The 21,745-nt window shown below is 42.1% G+C and overlaps 1 protein-coding gene across 1 annotated transcript in view; it reads left to right on the top strand.

The window, feature by feature from the left end:
* Positions 1–3,723: 3,723 nt before the first annotated feature.
* ZCCHC24 (zinc finger CCHC-type containing 24) overlaps positions 3,724–21,745 on the top strand; it is a 97,185-nt gene continuing 79,163 nt past the window's right edge. Inside the window, exons 1-2 of the mRNA XM_062496695.1 lie at positions 3,724–3,963; positions 20,042–20,242. Of these exons, the coding sequence (XP_062352679.1) occupies positions 3,724–3,963; positions 20,042–20,242 (441 nt within the window). The remainder of the gene's footprint in view (positions 3,964–20,041; positions 20,243–21,745) is intronic.

The raw sequence follows: 21,745 nt of genomic DNA, 5'->3' as shown, positions 1-21,745 counted from the left end.
TGGGTATTCGTTCTATTATCCTCCTGAAGCCCCACCTAAACGAGAAGATGACTAAGAAGGCAGCAACTCAGACCAAGACACATTTAAAAGAACAAGAATCTGGGATGCTTGTAGCAGGGAACATTCATTTTTTAAATGTGGACGACCATAAAAATTTTCTTTAAAAAAAAATTAAAATCATATCTACAGTTTAAAGGCTGACATCATCTAAAGGTATGAACATTGCAAGCAAGAACATTAGATTATATATATATTATACATTATATATAATGTACATTGTATATACATTGGATTATGAAACGAGTCCTGGCCAGAAGTGGAAAATGACATTCCTTACTATTGCAAAGATGCTTGGGAAGGCTGCAGCCACAAGATGCCCAGATCACTAATGGGACAGGCTGAATGAGCAGTTATAAGGAGATTTTGGATAAATTACATGATCACCTGCTACTTAAACGACAGGACTGAAGTAGCTAAATCCTGTCTGTGTTTACCTTTGATTTGTTTCAAGGCTTCTATTTTTCAAGTCCCTTAAGCCATTCAATTTATTTAAAGTTTGATGTTAAAGTTCCAGTTGTTTTTTTTTTTACTTCATTGGCAGTACTCTTAAAGAAAACCAAGAGGATTCACAGACGTTTTGGCAACATAAGGCTGATGTAAAATCCATGTAGTTGATGTCACTTATACTCCATCCCTAAACAATCAATAGGAAGATATTGCGAATGTCTGGAAGATATTTCAAAGCCATCAGACTACCTTGTTGGGCACTTTTGTCTCAAGTATTTCTGAGAAGAATAGATGCAATTGACCTTAACACCTTTCTCTGTACTTTCATGTATCTGCTAAGCAGACCATTTGTATCCATCCTCTCACTTATCTATGCCTCCCAGCAGTGAAGTGCGGCAGCAGCATTTTTCTAAGCTAAGAGCAGTACTAAATCCAGAAACGGCAAGGAACTGCCTGAAACTGTTTTCCAGAAGAAACTGCACAGGAGACTAGGATGACAACTGAACCTCAAAGAATGGGTGCTTTTCAGTTAAGCTCCTCATAATGCATGTGTTTGCAGCCTTTCCCTTTCCTGATATGCCAAACAAAGCATCTATTCATTTTACTCATTCCTCTGCATGGTTACTAGAAGCCACCAGGGTTACTGTCAAGGGGCAATGACAGCCAAAAGCTCTCAGTGTTCAAATGCACCTGCTGGAATGCACGGTGCCCCTCACATCATAAGGGGTTGCTGCATTCATGATGCAGCTGCTGCAATAAATGCACCCTAACTCCACCTTCCCTTGCCCTGCAGCAATCTCTACTGTGTTGTCTAACTAAAGCAACCACTTACAGTAAGAGCTATATTCAATTTAAGGGGGAAAGGTATCAAAATATACCAAAAACTCTTCACCCAAAACATTGCATCACCTTGACCCCTCTTCATTTTATCTCTGCTTTTGACCTCTAGTGCTACAAGAACCCTGTTGTATTATCTTTTCTGCCTGTTCAAAATAGCCATTTCCTTCACAGCATCTTACTAAACAGAGTAAACAGTGGAGCTGCCAAATGAAAATACATGTATTTAACTTAGCAAGTAAAAGAGGGAAGTGGTAAGAATAGAAATTGTCTTTAAGGAAGGAATTAGCAGGCCTTCAAAAAAAAAAAAAATCCAAAGAACTCCACAACAACAAAACAAGCAGCTTCAACCTAGTTCCCCCTTCTAGACTTTCTATCATGTCCTCACTTTTAAAATACCATCTGTCAGAAAGACAAGTTCCTCAGATGTGATATCTGCTTCTTGGGGTTTTTCCTCATTTACCAGCAAATCATGGAAAATCCTTCTCCACAATTTATTAAGTCACTAAGCCTCATACATCTTTTCCTTCTTTCAAACACTATGCAGGTCTTTGAGTATGGGATGCAATTTGACTGAATTCTTCTATTACAATCTCCGTTGTGGATAGAATATAAAGAAAGACCCTTTACACTGGTAGAAGTTTGTTCCCTCTCATGCGGATGCACACGTTTAGATGTGCCCCAAAGGGCTTCAAAAACCAAGACAGCGTACAAAAGAACTGCATTTGTGCTGCAAGGACTTTGTCACTAAAAAAGAAAAAAAAGTAACCTCACTATAAGAATTCAGCTTGATTCAGCTGTTCCAACCCTGACCTTGCAATTCTGAACAGTTAGAATCTTCACCTGTATTTAAATTCCTGCAAGCAGATAGCTCTGCTGCCCTAATTAGCAGCTCTAAAAAGTTGGATGCATCCATCTTTGGTTTTTACAGCAGACAACTGAACAGCATTTTCTACTGTGTGCATGCTGACCCTCATTTTCTTTTGCTTGTAACTATGCCTTTTCAGAACAGTGACTTTTCTCCTATCTTGGCAGCGACACATGGCTTATTACAGCAAACCAGGATGCCAACTTTGATGTTTCAAGGGTCAGGTTTTTTTTTTCTGTTATCCAAGTAAGGAAGGCATTTTTCCCCCAAAACCATACTGGGAAGATACATTAATTTTTACCCTTTCGTCACTTGGCAAGAAGAACAAGGAGCTACGATCACGTTTTAAAGTTACCTCCTGGGAGCTCCTTTAAAAACTCCTAGTTTGATTACTACAGTGTTTGTACCAAAGCAAGAAATAGCTGCCCGGTTCCACTCACCACAGGGAAGGCAGCAGGGAAGAGTTTATGAACTGTAATTACCAGCTTACCCACTCAGGCTCCTTCCTAAAACAGGAATCATTCATCATCCTCTTTTGTGCTACCGACTCCTTAAAAGGCCTACTCAGCTTTAAGTCCCGGGTATCCCACCACAGCCAGGCTCCCCAAGAGCCCACGCCAGGGCTACCTAGATGGATTTCAAAGGGAACATCGCGCCGCTTGCCTGCCTTATTTGGAAAACCCTAACTCTGCACGGCTTGGCACAACCTCAGCTGCCGCGCGGAGCTTCGTAAACCTGGAGCTCTGACAGAGATTTAACGAGAAGGAACCTCAGACTGCAATGAACTCCCAGCACGAGCAAGAAACAGAAATGAGAGTAAAAAGAGAGGGCGGGCTGACAAGAGCCAAGCGAAAGTCGTCGAGTTAAAAACAAACCCAAAAGGGCCCAGAGAGGAATCCTCGGGAGGGCTCTGCGCGTTCGGCGCAAAAACCTTCAGGAAGGAGGAAAAGGAAGGCCGGGGAGCGAGCGAGAGAGCCGGCGCGACCCAGGCGGGAGAGCGGCCAGCGGCGCGCGGATCTCCGCCGCACACGCTCCTTCGGCCGCGCTCGGGCGGGCAGGGCAGGGCAGGGCAGGGCAGGGCAGGGCAGGGCAGGGGCGGAGCGGCGCCGGGCCGCCCCTGCACCCCCGCGGCGGCCGGGAGGCCTATGGGGGCGCGGCGCCGCCGCCGGAGCGCCGGCGGCTCCTCCCCGCCGCTGCCTGCGGGAGTGGGAATAAAGACAGATAGCGGGGCAGGCATCGGCCGGGACGGAGCGCGCACGAAGTTTCCTGCGGAGCCCGCGGGCGGCGGCAGCGATGCCTGTGCGGCGCGGAGCGCTGGGGCTGCGCGGGCGCCGCCGGCCTTAGGGCAGCGAGAGCGGCGCGGGGCGCGGCAGCGAGCCCCCGGCCCGTCCTCTCCTCCGGGCGGCCAGGAGGAAGCGGCCCGGGCAGGGACGGGAGAGCGGCACTGCCGGAGCGCAGGGAGGGGGACAGGCGCCGCGGGGCCAGCCGCGCCGGCAGAGCCGGGGGGAAAGATGAGCTTGTTGTCAACCATCGACACCAGCGCCGCGTCCGTGTACCAGCCCGCCCAGCTCCTCAACTGGGTCTATCTCTCGCTGCAAGACACGCACCAGGCCAGCGCCTTCGATGCCTTCAGACCCGAGCCCTCCTCGTCCCAGCACCCCGACCTCGGCTACACCAAGAGCACCCCGGAGCTGGGCTCCTCACTGAGCTCCAGCTATCTCAACAGCTTCTTCCAGCTCCAGCGGAGCGAGGTGAGTTCCCCGGCCCCCCCCGGGCCACAACCGCCATGATGCCTCGGCCGCCTCCTGCCCCCTTCCCCGGGCCGGGACCGGCACCGAGCCCGCCCGAGGCGGGGCAGCCCCGCTCCCCGCCGCGCCCGTCGGCGCAGGCTCCTTCTCCTGCGGCTGCCGCCCGCCCGGCCCCTTCCCGCCCGGCTCTCCCTCGCTGCCCGTCCCGCTAAAGGGCCGGGGCGAGGCACTGGCGCGGCCGCCGCCTCCTCCCGCCGCCCGCCAGCGGCGCGGGGCGCCCGTGTTGACAGTCTGGTCAATGGTTACACGGATTTCCCGTGCGCAGCCGGAGGGACGGCGGCAGGACACGCTAAAAGTGCTACATCCGTCGTAACGTGCAAAAATACCACCGCCGCCGTCACCCCCCCACACCCTTTCTCCCACCCCCTCCTCCCGCAAAGTGTTACTTGAAAAGCTTTGTACAAGAATACGTATGGTTTATGAGGGACCAAAGGCAGGCACTATTTGAAAGAAAGAGATATAAACAGGAACGTGATAAAAACAGTGAAAAAGTTTTCTGCACGTTTCATAACGCAAAACAAGCCTAAATGTAACCACAGGGAAGGAAGCTAAAAAACTGGGGTATGCAAAGACAATTCGCTATCGAACTCCCTGTCACAGGAAGTTGTTGAGGTCAAGCACTTCTGCAGTGGAGGGATTTCACGTGTGTGGAGATACTGCAAGGTGGCACCTCACACACCACAGCTCCCAGCCTCTCCAGAAACACCCAGCTACAGTTTGGCACCCTACTGTGGGACTCCTGCCGGAGGCATTCAACAGCAGCTTTGTTTGATATGGTCAGATGGACTATACATCCCGACCTGCCACAGAATGACATTTCAAAGTCCTTCCAGTACCTTTTATGTTGAACATCGACTCAAAATATATTCTCAGTACATCTTCCTGTTCTGTCAGCAAAGTTATGGAGTTAATTAAAACCAAATCAAATTCCCCAACTGCTCTCGTAATGCTGCTAACAGTTAAGAGTCAGAGTTATATAGACACGTTTTCCTCTAATTAGAAATGCTTTCTTTTTTACGAATTTAACAAAGCACATCCAGTCTCAAAATAGGTTCTTTTTGAGAGTGTGTAGTTCAAAACCAGTTCAACCTGATTAAGTCTTACAAAGCATGACATGGCATAGGCAATTTAACAACATCTAGACCTAACAAGCACATTGATTTTGCAAAAAGATTAGTGGGCAGTGCAATTTAAACTTATTAGTTACCTTCCTGTTGATGACAAATTGTAGATTTTGCCCCTTCATGCTTGGCTTACAACCTTTATGGTACCCAGGTAGCAGCAAGACTGCAGGAGTTCAGCCAGCGTGGATTCCAGATCGGGACTCTGTTCAGGCCCATGTTTGTTGAAGTCAGGATACATTCTGCTCACAGCAGGTCCTTTATTTTTTGGGAGAAAAAGGAAGAAACAAGTAAATGCAATCTGCATTCAGGAAGCCTTTGAAACAGTCTCTGAGAAACAGTTTTCTCTTCCTGACAGCTCCCTGAGTTCATTTTCAGCTTCTGCTATACTCTGTGCAAGTAGGGGCTAATCCTTTTGTCACACTCCCTTTCCGCTTGGCTCATAGTTCTTTCCATTTTTTCCTCCTAACCTTTCTTCTGGAAAATAATTTCCCTGCTATGCCAGGCCTTCCTCAGGCCCCTGTCTATGTGCCCTAGCTCCAAGCAGTCAGTCCCTGTGCAGCCTCCCCCCAGCTGTGCTGTTTTCAGATCCTAGAAGTCACCTTCTGTGTGGATTCCTATCATCCACAAGCTGTATGTTTATTCTGCTCTTTTTAACCTCATTACACTTTCCTGAGGCACATGAACAGCAGCAAAAACAGAATGCCAGCTCTGTAGAACGTCAGGAGCATTCACCACTCAGGAAATAAGAAGCCATTTCATTCCATACGGATATTTCATTATTTTTAAAAGATAAAGCATGTTAGTTTGTTGCCATCCATTTTCCAGCCTGTGACGATGGCATTGACTGTGTGGCTGATGGAGACACTTCTATGTTTCCAGTATTTACCTGTACTATGTCTTAATACATAGTAGTCTGAAAAGAGGAAAAGGAGCACAGCTGTCTCCTATGGCATGGGAATGCATCTGCCCTGCTGGATATACCCTGAAGGAAGCAAAGTAGGGAACCCTTTAATTTGCAAGGATAACACTGCCTGCTTATATGGCAGCTTTCATTCAAGGGTTTAGAAGGTGCTAGAGATACTGTTGCTCAGAATAAGTTCTGTCAATATGTTAGATGCTCTGTTCTTTCCAGAAACTGGAAACTAGACTTCTTTTTGGCAGAAATCACCCGAGAGTTTCCGACAATGTCATGCTCTTAATTCTTGAGATTCTAACATCTGTTTATTTGCAGATGCCATTGGGTATACACTACATATTTCAACTGCGTAAAATTATTTCAGAGAGCATTAGTACTGCATGCTGCTTCTGCAGCAAGTAGGCTTACGCTATCTTTGGAACAACACATAGCTTTCCACAGTTAAACTGTTGACTGTTTTCTACACAGTGCTTGCTTTGGTTGGCGTTTTTTTCCCCCTCACGGTTTTGTCCTGGGTTGGCTTAGCCTGGAGCGGAGCTGTTACAATGATTGACACATAGCTGTACACAATATTTGGAAAGTGACCTAATGAGGGTCCAAAATAGCAACAGATTGAGAAATGATAGAATCATAGGGTGTAAAATAGTTGCGTGTCCTGTATGTTGCCTTGCAATTGAAAATTTCTGGAGAAGAACACTTGGAATAAGAGACAGCACTTGTGAAAAGTTGCTATTATACAGGGTTTGCAACTCTGCATGGCAGTGCCTGTGTATGTGACTTGCATACTGACCAAAGGAACAGGACAGAAAAAAATAAAAATGCCAGCACCCACAGAGTAGTCTTGTACTTCAAGATTTTTGTCCTCCAGACTTTTTCCACTACAATGGATGCCTTCTAAATAAACATGATGAACACAGCTGTTTGGTGCATAAAAGCCCATTGTACCAAGAAAAAAGAGCAATAATAAAGGTTTAAACAGTAAAGCAACAATGAGTGTTTTGTTCCATGTGCAAGACTCATTTTGCAAAACAGACCTGCTTTAAACCAAACTTTATGGCAGCATTTGTTGTCCTAGATATGAAATAAAAGCATGTCAGACCATTAAGATGCAATAAATTGGCCATTGAACTGAGCTCCACCCTCATTATAACACCACCCATCAGAGCCAAGTATTTGAGGCTTTGTTGTGAGGCTGGTTACGTGGAATTTAACACCTTTGAGACACAGCCACAGGTATCTGCCATTGAGGGGTATAATTGAAAAACCTACAGTAAGGGGGCAAAAGACTCTCAAGGTATTTTTCTACACTAACAGGAGGTGTCCTAAAAGGTCAATGCTCTCTTTGGTCAAGAAGAGACAGCAAGAAATTATCATAATATCATAGTTAAACTTTTTTCTCTACTCTGTCTATTTCAAGAGCGAAATTCCTTCTAGAAGCGTATATGGCAGTCACTTTGTAGATCTAAACACAGATTTTATTTAAGCACAAATAACTGCACATTCTAGAAGAGAAAGTAATCACCATTTTCATGTTTCTGTCTTGGAGACTTCCAAACCCAATCCCAATAGGCAAGAGGGGAACTAACTGGGAATGAGAGCACACTAGCTAGTTCAATATGCTACTGTAAAGTATGGATCACTTGCTTGGAAAGAAAAATGTGTGGAGTTAAAAAAAGTTCACAGCATGCTGTGGAACATAACATTCAAATCCCTGTGAAACAGAAGCAAGTCTGAAAGCATTGGGATAGATTAGGTAACTTCCCAAAGAAGACAGTGACATTGATATGCTAACAACAAAAACTGATGAAACGCTGGAAGAACAAAAATGTAGGGAAGGAAATTGGCAGTTCTACAGAAAAGATATTTTATCAGACAAACTTCTTGTCCATATGTCCTTTACAGAATTAGGGAGGTACGCACTAGACTGATACTTGATGAAGAAAGATGTGTTATTTGGCCTAGATGAAGTAGTTTGGAGGATAAATATAAGACTAAAAAAATCTCCATTCTCTCAGTATCAGAAAAATACAAGGATTGCTACACCAGATCAGGCCCTTGGCCCCCTAAAATAAGTTCAATATCTTTGAGAACAGCCGTGTTTAAAAGATTTAAAAGAAAAAAACAAAATGCCTTTTAAGAAATGCCTTTTTTACTGCTCACAACCAGTATGGTCTAAAGGCAAACTCAACAGAGATGCAGGTTAGCAGAAATTTCTATATGCTCCAAAACACACCCAATTTGTGTAATTTTCTGTTACATTATTACTTATTCTAACACAGAGCATGTTTTTGATCCATAGGGTGCTTAATGTGCTAGGCACTCAAGTAAGAACTTCTTTCTTCCTCAGCTACAGACTGACAGAGTAGCACAGTCTACAGTACCTGGATGTGTCCTTTAATAATAATGATTACTATTTGATATATTTATTTATATTTTAGGTTTTTACCTCACTATTCATTAAGTACCAACATTGGAGTGCCCTTAACCTTCTCCAGATTTTATTGAAAAGGCACTAGCATAACAATTCCTGTGCTGCAGGAACTTGTGCTCTCTGCCTCTGGATGAGTGTACACTACCGATATTTTGTGGCTACTTAGAAGTGCCAGATGAGTAATTCCAAAATGCTTCTCAGGAAGTTAAATGTCAATTCTCACATCAGTCCTCCTAAGAGATTCCAGGGAGCTGAATCTCTTATGTTAACCCGAGGACAACGTGCATTTGGAGATCTGGGCAACTCCAGCCTTTGTCCTTTCAACCCAGCCAGCTCCAGAGCCCTTTTGATGATGCTGCCTGAGCACACAAAGTGCAGCTTTCACAGCCCACTGTACACTGGTCTCAAAATCTTAGACCCTATTATAGGTATTTGAGCTAACAACTATTCTGTTCCTAATTGCAATTGGACATATGCAATTGCGATTGGACAAAATGCAAAAATTCAGGGGTTTATGTCTATAAGCATTCTCTTTTGCTCCCTGTCCTTACCTCTGCAGCTGTAGCCTCCTGCTTTGCTGCTTCTGTAGTCTTTGGAAAGCACCCACATTTACCAGGGAAATAAAAACCCCACATGTGAATGTAGTATAGGAAGTGGAATCTGAAAATACGATCTATATCTTGTATAAAAAGCATGAAATTCATATTGTTATGAAAATTACACTCTTCCATTTGCATCACCTAGGTATAGCTTTAGGCTTCTCTGTTGTCCAAGATTAAGTGTTTTGTTTGTGTGTGTTTTTGTAAGTGGACAGTACTGCATATAGCAGATACTCTTCTTACTCTCAACACTTCAGCTGAACTACCTAATAGCAATTTGATTGCAGGAAGAATCGCACAAGAGCCAAATTTAGTTCACCAAAGAAAGTATTCTAAATACAATTATGTTGCTTTTAATCTGTCTTCCTTACCTAAGAAAGTTTCCAGAAGTAAGAAGAAAATGAGTTGAATTTACTCCAACAGCCAGAGCCTCTTGTGTTGTGTCCTTACCCACAAAGTGCCCCTGCCCCCAGCAAATGCTGCTGTAGCTCTGCAGCACACGTGCCCTACCTCAAGCTTTAACTAACTCAAACATGACTTACACCTGGGCTTTAGTTTATTTACAGTGAAAGTATTATCCACCTTAATGATCTGCAGCTACTTGCTTTCACATCACAATCAGAACCTCGCTTGGAAAGCTGGCAAAAACTAAAATATCAATTACTGAAAGTAAATCAAGTCTTCAAGAAGAGGAATATGCACTTTATGCTTTACTATTGATTTCTTTTTGATAGCTTGAAAAAAAATAAAATCAAGCAATAGAAAATAGATCAATTGTATTTATTATTCCTGATTAGCTGAAAATCATTTCCTATTCATTTAAATCGCTTGGGATTTTGTATCTATGCAAACTCCTCATTGGGAGAAGCAGTGGCATGCTTTTTCTGCCTCACAAATGCATCCACATCTTGACAAAAATATGTCAGGCAGTATATAGAAAAGAAAAACACACCAACCTATAATTGGAGGCGAAAGGATGTAGAATTCTTGTTACAATTATGTTTTATACACAGAGCTTTCGTTTACAGTTATTTTCTGCATTTACAGTGTCTTCCATGCCAAAGCACCCAAACAAAGGGGTGATGTAACTGTATGTTGGGTAATGATTTTTCATCCACTCTTCTTTTGCTCTGCAGACACAGACTCAGTTATTCAGAACAGAAAAGGAAGATCCTTCTCCAATGAACTGCAAAAATGATCAGACAACCAAGTCTGACTTGAATCAATATATTAATTTATAAAGTGTATGGAATGAATTAGATAACCAAGATGTGTACTAAACTGCTTTTATCCCCCTCTCTCCCCACCCCCCACCCCCCCCCCCCCCCACCAGGCCTTTTTGGTTTTATTTGGGGGTTTTTGTGTATGTGTGCAAGATGGGTAACAAACAACTTGTAGTGATGGTCCTGTTACTTTGGTAGTTGACAACTAGAAGAAAAGATTGCATTTTACTGACAGATGCTAGGTGAGGATTAATGCCAAGGAAAGTTTTCTAGATCAGAGTTTAAGTGCACCATGAAAGGACTTTGAAACACAATTTAAGTGAAATTTAAATCTAAGACCAGATAATCTTTTCCATGCTGCTTGCAGAAGAATGAAAAATAATGGCACAGTGCAGTTTCCAAAAGGTTCAGGCACAGAAATTACAAAGCCAAATCATATAATTCTCATAATATGTATTTGCACAGAAACAAAAGCAACTGTATCCTGTTACCCAAATTAGATGCATACATACAAATGCTACCTAAAAAGCAATACTGGGTATCACCTTCCATTTTCTGAACAGATTAATTAAATGTCACAATTAATACCTGTACCTCTTTCCAGTTTCTTTTCCCCAGAAAAATTACCAACAGCCTAATGCCCATGTTGCTACCCTCTGGAATTGCTCCTCCTCTTTCAGAAAGTCACAATGAAGTGATTAAATTAAATGGAGAGAATCTAAGTCTTTTCCTCATGGTTTACTTAGGTTCTGTGTGGGTTCCAGAGTAATTATAATAGATCAAAGCAACTAATTAAATTTTACAAAGCTATTCAAATCTTACAGTAATGCTGACATAATTCAGACAGACAGTATTTCATAAGTGTAAAAACTTGGATCACTTCATTTTTCCTGCAGGTCAGTCGTTATTCTTAGAACCATAGCAAACAATCTGTGGTCTACTAAAAGTAGAATCTAAAAGTATAGACAGATTCACTTGAGGAAAGCAGAATAAATGCAGGGTTACAAGTCCTAGGCTTTCTCCATGTCCCTCATTGTCTAGCCAGGAGTTTTGGTGGGTTTTAAGTTTTAACATACCAGAAGCCTAGCCCCTTACTTTCTGTCATATGTTTTGGTGTAAGCAAATAGTAACAAGTCAAACACTTCGATTTAGATGAGTTTTAAGGAGCCTCCTCATGTAGACCCTTTTTCTTAGCTCTTTCAACTGCTGACTGATCTTCCAAGCCTGTTTCTTAAGAAATACATTTTGTATTTCAACAAATTTAGTTTGAGGATTATCAAATGCTGTCATGATCCAGGACTTGAGGTCATACTCAGAAATAAATTCCTGCTATATTAACTGGCCACCCACACCAACTCCCTGCATCTGGCAGGATTTGGTATCTCTTTCCAATGAGCACAAGTGCAGTACCCTACATAGAAGGATTGTGTGTACCTGGAGATCTGTATTTACATCTCATCCAGCTAACTGCCAACCAGACAAACACTTCAGGGGATCAGCTCACTCTCAGATTTCTCTTGCTTCTAGGAGTTCCAGGTGGCTTAGTGATTTTTGCAGGGGAGTTGCAGCCTATAATATTTCTTCATACTAAGGGAGCCTGCTAGGCAGCTATTTTGTAAGTAGGCGTTAGGGTTGTGGATACTTGTGGTTGAAAGGAAAGCAAAGGATCAGTCATTGCACCCTGAAAATAGAGGACTAGCAAGAGTTTTTAGAAGGGTTTGAACATCAGTGATCCTTGAAATACAGAGGCAGTCTTATATAACCATCTTTCTCCAACATGCATTGCAACTGAAATTAATAGAATAATAGATTCATTCCTCTAACGGGCACAGCATGGAAAGAAAAAAAAAGCCTCAAATCCACTCTGAAATGAGACTTCCCAGTTGTTATTTTATAATTTATCTGAAGCAGATTGTGATGTTTTAGGTTTGCTTGCTGAAATCACACTTCGAGCTGTGCTGTATCACAGTTGATTAAGAGGGTAGCTTTAAATGCAGATAAAACTATCTAAAAGCTGGAGTCACAAAATGAAATCCCAGCCTGTCATTCAGTACGTAGAAATAATTTATTTTCCTCACTATATTCAATTTAATGCAAGTTTTTGCCTTCCCGTGAGTGCAGGAGCTGAGGCCCTGAGCACATAGCAAGGGGCCCACTCTGGGCAGATGATGTATTGTTCCTACCTCTGACAGCGACCTTAGCTTTGCCTCTTCTAAACTTTGGCAGCCATCGCAGAAGTTTCTGTGCCAAGAAGGCATTACTGAATGTAAATGATATAAACAAAACTGTCTCAGACTTGGAGTTCTGTTTAACCCAAAATGGACATTTCTTAGCGAAACCTTTCATCATACAAGAACTGCACAGGAGGTAAATGCTTTCCTAAGTGTGCCTTGAACAGGCACATATCTATTTCCGGGTGTTATTTTTCTTGTGTTTGCAGTGTCAAAAGACCTACCAAATGAGAGGAAACTCGACTCTTGTTTTTCAGACTGCAGGTCAGATTGAGACAAGATTTCCTGCAGGAAGCAGAGATGCTAACAGAAGGTGCAGGGATCAAAACATGTCCACCCCTTTCTCCCCTCACTTGATGCTATACAACCTTCACGACCTGCTCCTCGCCAAGATCCCTGTCCTGACCCAAGGGCTTGTTTTGGGCAGTGCAAGGTGACAGTGGCACAGAGGGGCTGGCAGGGCCCTCCCTCCCCATGGCCTCTCCACAGAGGTCAGGGAGATCCAGCTGCAGGCAGGCAGGGACAGCCCAGCACTCCAAGGCTCCTGGGGGATGTGTTAAAGTAATTCACGATGTGAATGGTCTCCCTTGTCTCTAATATAGTGCTCATGTGTTAGAGCTTCTCTTTAACATAAGTGGGCAGTTGTTGGGCATTCAGCAGATGAGAAGGAACCCTGCAGAACTTGGTGCAAGATTTAGAAAGTTCCTTCTGGACTGCACGCCTCTGACCAGAGCAAATATCTGTCCTCTCCCACATCTTCTTATAAAGGCCTTTTGTGAGGTCCCTGCACATTCTGGAGAACGAGTATCCTCCCTGATATCCACACAGACCCTTCCCCGAGGATGAAATAAGGAGGATCACACTACTAGCAGAAAGCCAAAAGGCCGACCTGAGCTCCAGCAAGCCTGGAGATGGTGACTGAGCAATTCCTCAACTGTCAGTGTAACTTTGCCACTGTGCAGTACATAGGGAGCAAGATTTTTTTTTAAGTTCTGAGAAACTCATTGAAAGCTTTGGATCCAAGCGTTAAAGACCTAAAGCAAGGCAAGGTGGTGGCGTGAGCTGCTCTCCAGACTTGCTGTGATTGAGGGTACACACCAGTCATGCACAGAGGAGTGTGTTGCACCCACTTGCTGTTTGCAGAGTCTCAGCAATTACAGCCTGAGAAGCCACAGCCAGCTGAGCTGTCAGTTTTGGAATAACTAGATTAGAGAGATCTATATGCTGGATTGAAGATTGATCACCCTTCAATGACTCGCATCACAACCACTGGCAGGCCACACTGCATTTGTAGCTGTCTCCTTAAGGTACTGTTTCTGCACAAGGAGAGCCCTAGTCCATCTGTCTGAAAATATTTAGAAGTAGATGCTAGTGTTAGCAGTTTTACATAAACATGTATTTGTCTAGATCCCTCCCAGAAGAAGAATGAATTAAGGTATACTTGGCTAGTCTAACTAGCCAGGAATGCATTAAGGTTTACTTGGCTAATCTACATTTATCTGGGGTTTTATATCAGAACTTGAGTAATTCAGATTTTACTAAAAGTCAGGCCAAAGACCAGATTTTTTTAACAGCTGACTTAAGAGTTGACTTCAGAAGGAAACAGAAACCTGAGTCTTTTTTTTCTTGCTCCAGGCAAACATTTTCTTTACTCAGTGATGAGCCTGGCTTTCAGTTTTCCAATAATAAAATGTTACTGAACAAACTCTTAAGCTGTTTTTTTGTAAAAGTATCCAATTTATCAGAGGAGCTAAAGCAGACACAAGCCATACAGGAGCAGTTTTTGAGGTTTTCCAGTTCAGCCTTGGTAATTAAACTTCTATATTTCTTCTGGCTCAAATTAATACAACTAAATTTATTACAGTATTTTCATTTAATCCCTCAGTTTTCAGAAGACTTTGGGGTTGGCCATAAACATTGATTATGATCTTGATGATGTCTTTTCCAATCTAAACAATTCCATTATTCTATTCTGTAATTCTGCATTGTATGTTTTCTTTGGGGACAAAAACAGGGAGCTGTTTTGACCACTTACAAAGAGCTGAACCACAGAGAAGTCACAGATTTCAAGTGCTCTTCTCCAAACATGGTTGTCTTCTGGTGGAACTGTTGTGCTTTGACACATGTTGCACGGCCCCATGATAAAGCCCACATCAAAAACAAGCCATAGGACACTAGCAAATAAGACAGCTATAGGCCCTCAGGTTAAGTTTTGTGTATTACACATACTGAGTTAATGAATTCCAGTTTGGGTAGCTCAGATTTTCCTCTCCTCCAACATGAAAGTAGCAACCAAGCGAGGGCAATGACTTGTTTATCCTACTGTTTTACCCATGATACAGCACAGGGACCACTCAGTTATCTTTGTGAAAATCCAAGCTGGTAACTTTAGCACCTTTTGATATTTCAGTGCAGGTCTAATGATTAGCATGGCTAGTCTGGTTACTGTCATACAGGCTGGAAAATAGTTACAATATTTGTAATTTATGATGTATGAAAACCTTACTTTTTCCATACTGATCGCAGGAAAATCCAACTCTCTTTTCCTACAAACTTCAAACAGCCATGGCATCTGTTGACTTAAACTTAACTCTGTCCATTAAGACTGCTTTTTTGTTGTTGTTGGTTGCTTTATTAGGTCAGCAGCATACTAATGCAAAAATAAGTAATCAAAAAATCTTTGCTCATTGCTTTTCAGTTATAGACTATCTAATGTTGTGGAAGCATTGATGACTTGTCTAGGTTGTAGGAACAATGAAGTGCAATTCAAGTACATGCAATTACTACAAATGAGGAGAGAACCATAAGCACAAATCATACTGACTTCTAGAGCATAAAACAGATGCACTGGCCAGATACAGCCCCCATCAACCAGCACAAGTAATTCTAGCTTTATGTAACTGGTGGATATGTTTATCTTTATCGCTGTCTTAAGGGTCCAGCAACCACAAATTGAACTTGGGGCACAAACTTATTTTTCCAGATATGCCTCTGCTTTTCCAGTCCATGCTTAATAAGAAGATACCATTCCCACATAAATGAGTTGCCATTGCTTATTAATAACAGCTGGTCTGGTAGATGCTCAGACATAAATGTTGTAATTAAGAGGCTCTTGTGCTCTCTGTGCTTTCTGGTCCCCGTTAAAAAATACCTTTATACCTATAAGCAATAGCTGTACATACCAAAAGGAAATTTGGAAAGTAAGACTTGCATCTTATTTGCTTCAATGTTTCATTGCATATTCACCACAGTCTTTCTTCTCAACATAGTATCATTGCTAAAAAAGAAACTGAAGGGGTAAAGCCAGTGTTTCAGGGTTTCTTCTTCTATCTATTGTTACACCAGTCCCGAAAGATATTTCTGAAAGGCACGGACACAGCCAGCAGAATGAAGAATATTAGCCAATCGTTCATGTAGGTGAGTTAGATACTGGAACTCGTGAGTCACTCACCTCTGTTACCCAACTGCAAATCAGAGTGAGGAAGCTATAGAAGACAAGAGCTGCTTCTTTCACAAAGGACCGTACCGCAGCCTTACAGATTACTGACCCTTTAACTGGAAACACTGGGCAAACAAATAACAAAGGGAACTTTGCTTCCCGGCGCTACCAACAGATACAGTTTAAAGATCTACACAGCAGAGAGGCTACCTTTGGAAAATGCAATAGAAGATTTTCAGTTTGGCTCACATTCAATTAAATCAACAAGTTTCATAGGAAGGGAAAAACAAACAAACAGAAAAACTTACATTATCAACTCGAACCTCCCACCAAGGCAGTTTGTAAGTTTTACCAGCAGGTTCCCCATCTCCCCAGTATGGCAAGATAAGGAAATCCTGAATTCATTGCAGCTGGGCTGATGAGCCTTGTAATTAGGACATGCAGTGTGGTCTTTCAGGAGCCTTGAGAGCACTAACCCTTTCACTGCCAAATCCTTTCTCTCCTGTTTAAGCTCAAAACGAGACTATTTGAGAGGTACTATTGTCTACCATTTAAAGAAATAGGTTGTCTTTGCTGGTGTTGCAATGTGAACTCAGAGCAGTCATTGCTTTTGGTGGAATTCATGAGAGGAGCAGTCTCCCTGCCACCTCCCGGATGAGTACTAATACACTTGAGACCAGAGGGAGTCACAATGCTTTTCTTTCTTCCTCTTCATTATCTGAGGCTATCAACACTCCCCCTGGCACTCTAATCACACCCCACCCACCCCATCCCCTTTTGGTGTGATGCTAATTCAATGTTTTTATTCAAATACCTCCTTAAAAATCCTCTTTGCAGCAATGCAAACACTTAGTAAGGGCTGAATTGCTGTTCTGCTCAATTGAGTGCTCCAGAAAGGAAAAAAAAAAACAAAACAAACAAACAACCAAACCAAAACTGTTCTATGTATCTCAGAAATATTCATTCACCCCTTGTCTTTTACAATAACAAAATGGAGTCAATCACCATTTCATCACATTCATTACAGGCCCTAAGCTTTCGCTGTTTGATTCCAGGGGCTGGGACGAACTTTCCCATTACCACCCATATTATGTAACTTGGCTTTTGGGAATGGCTTATTTCCTCATCTCTTTCTGAAGAATTAAGAGATTTCCAGAGCTAGAAACAGGATGTAGCACCATTTCTGCTGGTGCTCTCTATAGCAGCTTTCAAGTGCCAGATTGATGTGTTTTTCACACTGATTTTGAATCAAACAGATTTAAGACCATTTTCCAGGTCAGATTGGCAGGAACTGCTGAATCACTTTGCCTGACTATACCCAGAGGGATGGGCTGCAAGTTGGGATCCTGTAGGCATTTTCCAAAGGAATGCATTGTTCTTTGAAGTACCAGTGACATCAGCAATGTCCATCTTCTCCTTTACAGTTATGTTCTGGGATGTTATATTTGTTTCTTTCTTTTTTAACACTGGGCCTCAAGATGATTATGTAATTATAATTATATGTTATTACTCACGGTGCCATGCATGAACTGAATGTTTTGCCGTGTCCAACTGTGGCATACATTACACAAGTGCTCTGGCAGCTGAACCAGGTGGCCTCTTCTAGAGCCATGTGCCACTCTTTGGCCACAGAATCATTGATGGCTGCTAAGGGTAGGATTTAGTGTCAGTGCAGCCCATAGTCCCATGGGATCCCAGCCTCTGACACAACTTCTGGCTGCCACAGTTGAAACGAAAGTTTGTGAAGGTTTGCTGCCAGAGTGAGCCACCTTGTTTTTCAGTATTGATCTGAAACATGCCAGGAAGGGTTGTTGGAGGAACAAGTTGCATAATACCTAACTGTGGTTCCAAATGCTCCCTTTTAATGAGGGCAATAGCTCAGTGTAAAGGATGTGTAGGAAAGAAAGCAGTCATCGCTGCATGCCATATGGCCAATTCAAAGCCTGCTGTAGGCAGCTGATATGTTTTGGTTTGTTACTGGATTGGGCCTAGGGGCAAAAATAGCACCCTCCTGATGGGCAGGAGTTATTCTACATCCCCAGAAGATACTCCAGATTTTGGCAAAAGGTAAAGAATTTGTGACTTCACACATTCTGCATCCATACGTTAACCGTTCTATAAAATCAGATAATAAGGAATTTGCAAATTTAGTAATGGTTGTAATGCAGGTGAAGTACTTTAAGAATCTCTTGGCAAGAGGATCTCTTAAAAAGAAAGATTTTATATTTTTCCAAGCGTATATCAGAGAAAGTGGCTCCTAGGGAGACAAGAGCTTCTTGAAGACCCTTAATTAATACTATTTTGGCATCCACAGCACTTCCCCTTCCTTTTCAAAATTTGATGCCAAGAATTTCTCATTCCAATAGCATCCAATAAATCCTAGAAATAAATTCCAGTGACCATTGGAGGTATCTTTGGTTGCTTGATGGCTAAAGCAGCTACAATCTTCTTACTCGTTTTTGAAATACCTTTTCCTTTTAAAATCTGTGGCTTTAACCCCTGAAACAAAGTGGCTGATTCTCCTCTCAGCCACATCATCTTGCACGGCACAGAACTATGCTACACAGGATGTTTTAGTCCCAGGGCGTATGTGAAGTCCCATGTGAGATCAGATTCCACTCTGCGACCTCTTGAATTGATCCTGCTGCTGTGCACCAGCTTGAGCTTTGCAAGAGGGGTCAGTGGAGTTCAGCATGTTGTGTTTGACTACAGGGCAAGTGGGTGAAGCAGATTATTAGGCTGAATTTTTCTGTACAGTCTATACCATCTGTGGTGGGATGGAATTCAGGGATAGTTGAGTCTCACCCAGGTACTTGTGTTTACAGCTTTAATATGATTTTGTTTTTTGGTACGCAGCTGTCACCCAGAAAGCACTCACTGTGCAAGCACCCTGAATGTTTGAGATCTCTGAAATTAATTTTATTTCAATTTCAGATTTCTTTCACAAACTCTAAATCAATTTCAGTGCATGTCTTCAAAATATATATAACGTGTGTAAACATATGAAAACACATGTAAAGACCCCATTGAAATATTTGAATTCAATAGAATTAAAGCACAGAGGCACAGATTAGACCTCTTCTTACCTCACTTTTCCGTAAATCAGCAGTAATTCTCTGATGCCAGTAGAATTACATGAGCATAACATTGCAGACCTAAGGTGGAAGCACCATGTGAAATATGTCCCATCATGTGAGGATGAAAAGGACACTCAATAGTTGGTCCTGTTTCTAGAGTGATTCATTATTATGTTAATTTTTGCAAGTTTTAATTTTCTTTTTGAACTCCATTATGCAATTTCTTTTGGACCTTAAGCGGTTAAAGTGAATTAGTCCTTGTTAGGGACAATACCTATTTAGGTGTTGATGGGTTTCCTGCTGTTCTAAAACTACTGACTAGCAAATTGGGAGCTACTGATTTTGATTTGCAGATTGAGAGAGTGAAGATCCTATTGAGGTGAAGTACAAAACCTAGGTATTTACTGTTTATCAGGAAATGTTTAAATCACAGCAGGTTCCCCCTTAGAAAATCCAAACCAGATGTAGACCTCAGTGCTTCTTGTTATTATTTGAACATGGGACTCTGTGTTGACTGTCTGATTAACCAGATTTGAAAATGGAAGTTACTTTGCATTTTTCTTGGCGATTTTTTTCTTTCCCTGAATTCGGTATACTTTGCGTGAGTAGTTTTGGACACAAAAGGGTTCTGTTTTGTGAGTTGTTCTTTCAGCTTTTTGCCTACATAATCTAACTGTACTATGAATGCATTATGGTCAAACACAAGAAAACAGTCATTGCTTAGTGGATAGCATTGGACTAAGAGAACCGTGGCAAGCTCAATAGTTTCCTGAGCAGTGGGGTGACGAGCTCCATTGCACTGCCATCATGAAACCTCTTTATTAATAGCCTGTAATATTGCTCCCCTCAATATACAGCCGTGTTCCTAAGAAAAAAGAATAATTTTTTTCCCTGCTATTGTTATCTATCCCCTATTCAGATCTCCCTCAGAACAATCCTTAAGACAGCACTGTGTTGCATGTAACTTATTTTCTTTTGCAGGCTCTGAGCAGCAGTCTCTACAAGGGTGCATCACCTTATGGCTCACTTAATAACATTGTGGATGGGTTAAGCTCCCTCACTGAGCATTTCTCTGACCTATCCCTTTCTTCAGAAGCCAGAAAACCCAGCAAGAGGCCACCTCCTAACTACCTGTGTCACCTCTGCTTTAACAAGGGACACTACATCAAAGACTGCCCCCAGGTAAGTAGTACACAATATTCTGAAAAAATTTGCATCAAGATTTTCTTCATTCCTCGATTTAGCAACACAGGATTTGACTGAAATACTTTAGAGTGAGTAACACTGAAGAAGTATCTTGACAAAGTGCCAAGCTAGCCATGTGTTCTTTTAGTATATTCTTTATCACAATGCTGATGGACAAAGTACACTATTTCATTTGCATTGCAATTACTACAGAAGACATTAATCTAGACACAGGGCCAAGTAGATTCTGGTAACTTTAAAAATGGCTACTCTGTAATTTTTTGGCAGCATTCTGTGTAGTCTGTTTGGCAGCGGCTCTTAATATGACAAGTTACATATGCTAAAGAAGAAGAAATTGTTACATTCAAAGAGAACTTTGAATCAGTGTTGTAGTAACAGGCTCCAGGTATTTTGGCTGCAAAATCTTTTTTTGTCCTACAGAAGAGGTTTGCTGTACTTTGCAAAATGCGATAGTGTTTGACTCCTGGGACTTTTCTGTAGTGGCAAAGCTGGCAATATTTATTTCCTTCAAGAAGAGGTATAAACCAGTGTGCACTAAAACCACTTGCCAATCTACAGTTTGGGTTTTTTCCCTGAGGCTGCCAAGCACAGTGTACCAGATTTCTTAATTTTCTCAAGTTTCAGCTAGATGCAGTTGTGTTGCTGGCTTAAACTTCCACAATTTCAACAACATCCTATGTGAAGTCCCAAGGAAATTAAAATGCTGCCAATACTCTAAAAACACAGATGTGGACTTTACTAGCATCCACTTCATTATGACTTTAACCTCCTAGCCTCTTATTGTGTGACTTTCAGCAGAATTAATGTGCATAAAATTAACTACAGTTAATTTGCTATTGAGGATGTCAGACATTTATAAACCAAAATACAGGCAGAAAAACATCTGCCAGCAGAGCAAGGTCAGCATGAAATCAAGTCTAACATCAGATGAGCTTTTGTGTGTATTCCTCTTGCTGTTATGCATAGACTAACTTTATCACTTTCACTGTATATCTTTCATTAATTCTAATGAAAGCTCTGGAATTAAAGTATGTTTGCAGTCTTGGGTGTGGCACTTGAAAATATTCTTTCTTGTTCCTATTTTGATCTAGGTTGAGTAAGAATTTTCTTTAGGAAAAAAACATGAAATTTTATTTGCTAGGAGATCAAAAGTACTCTGCTTTATATGCTTCAGTGTTTAATCTACTTAATTTAGCATATCACAGAAGAATGTAAGGATAGAACCATGTAATAACATACATAAGAAGAGGATTGAAACTCCAACTACTAAATATGTGGCAGAGTGAGAAACTAACTGCTGGACTGGGGGTAGATGGCTGTGCTTTGCCAGGCTGTGTCAGAAACCAGATGAATGCAACAGGTCTCTTGACAATCAGTATGTGCAAGCTGCAGCTAACACAGATGGTCCCAAGTGAAAGTGTCAATGTTGGAGCAGGAGTGCTTTGTTTATTTCATAGGTATTTTTATGGTTCGAGGCAC

This window comes from Cinclus cinclus, chromosome 7 (assembly GCF_963662255.1).
Source record: "Cinclus cinclus chromosome 7, bCinCin1.1, whole genome shotgun sequence".
NCBI classification, from domain to species: domain Eukaryota; kingdom Metazoa; phylum Chordata; class Aves; order Passeriformes; family Cinclidae; genus Cinclus; species Cinclus cinclus.
The sequence above is the reverse complement of the archived record's forward strand: the minus strand, read 5'-3'. Positions and strand labels throughout refer to the sequence as shown.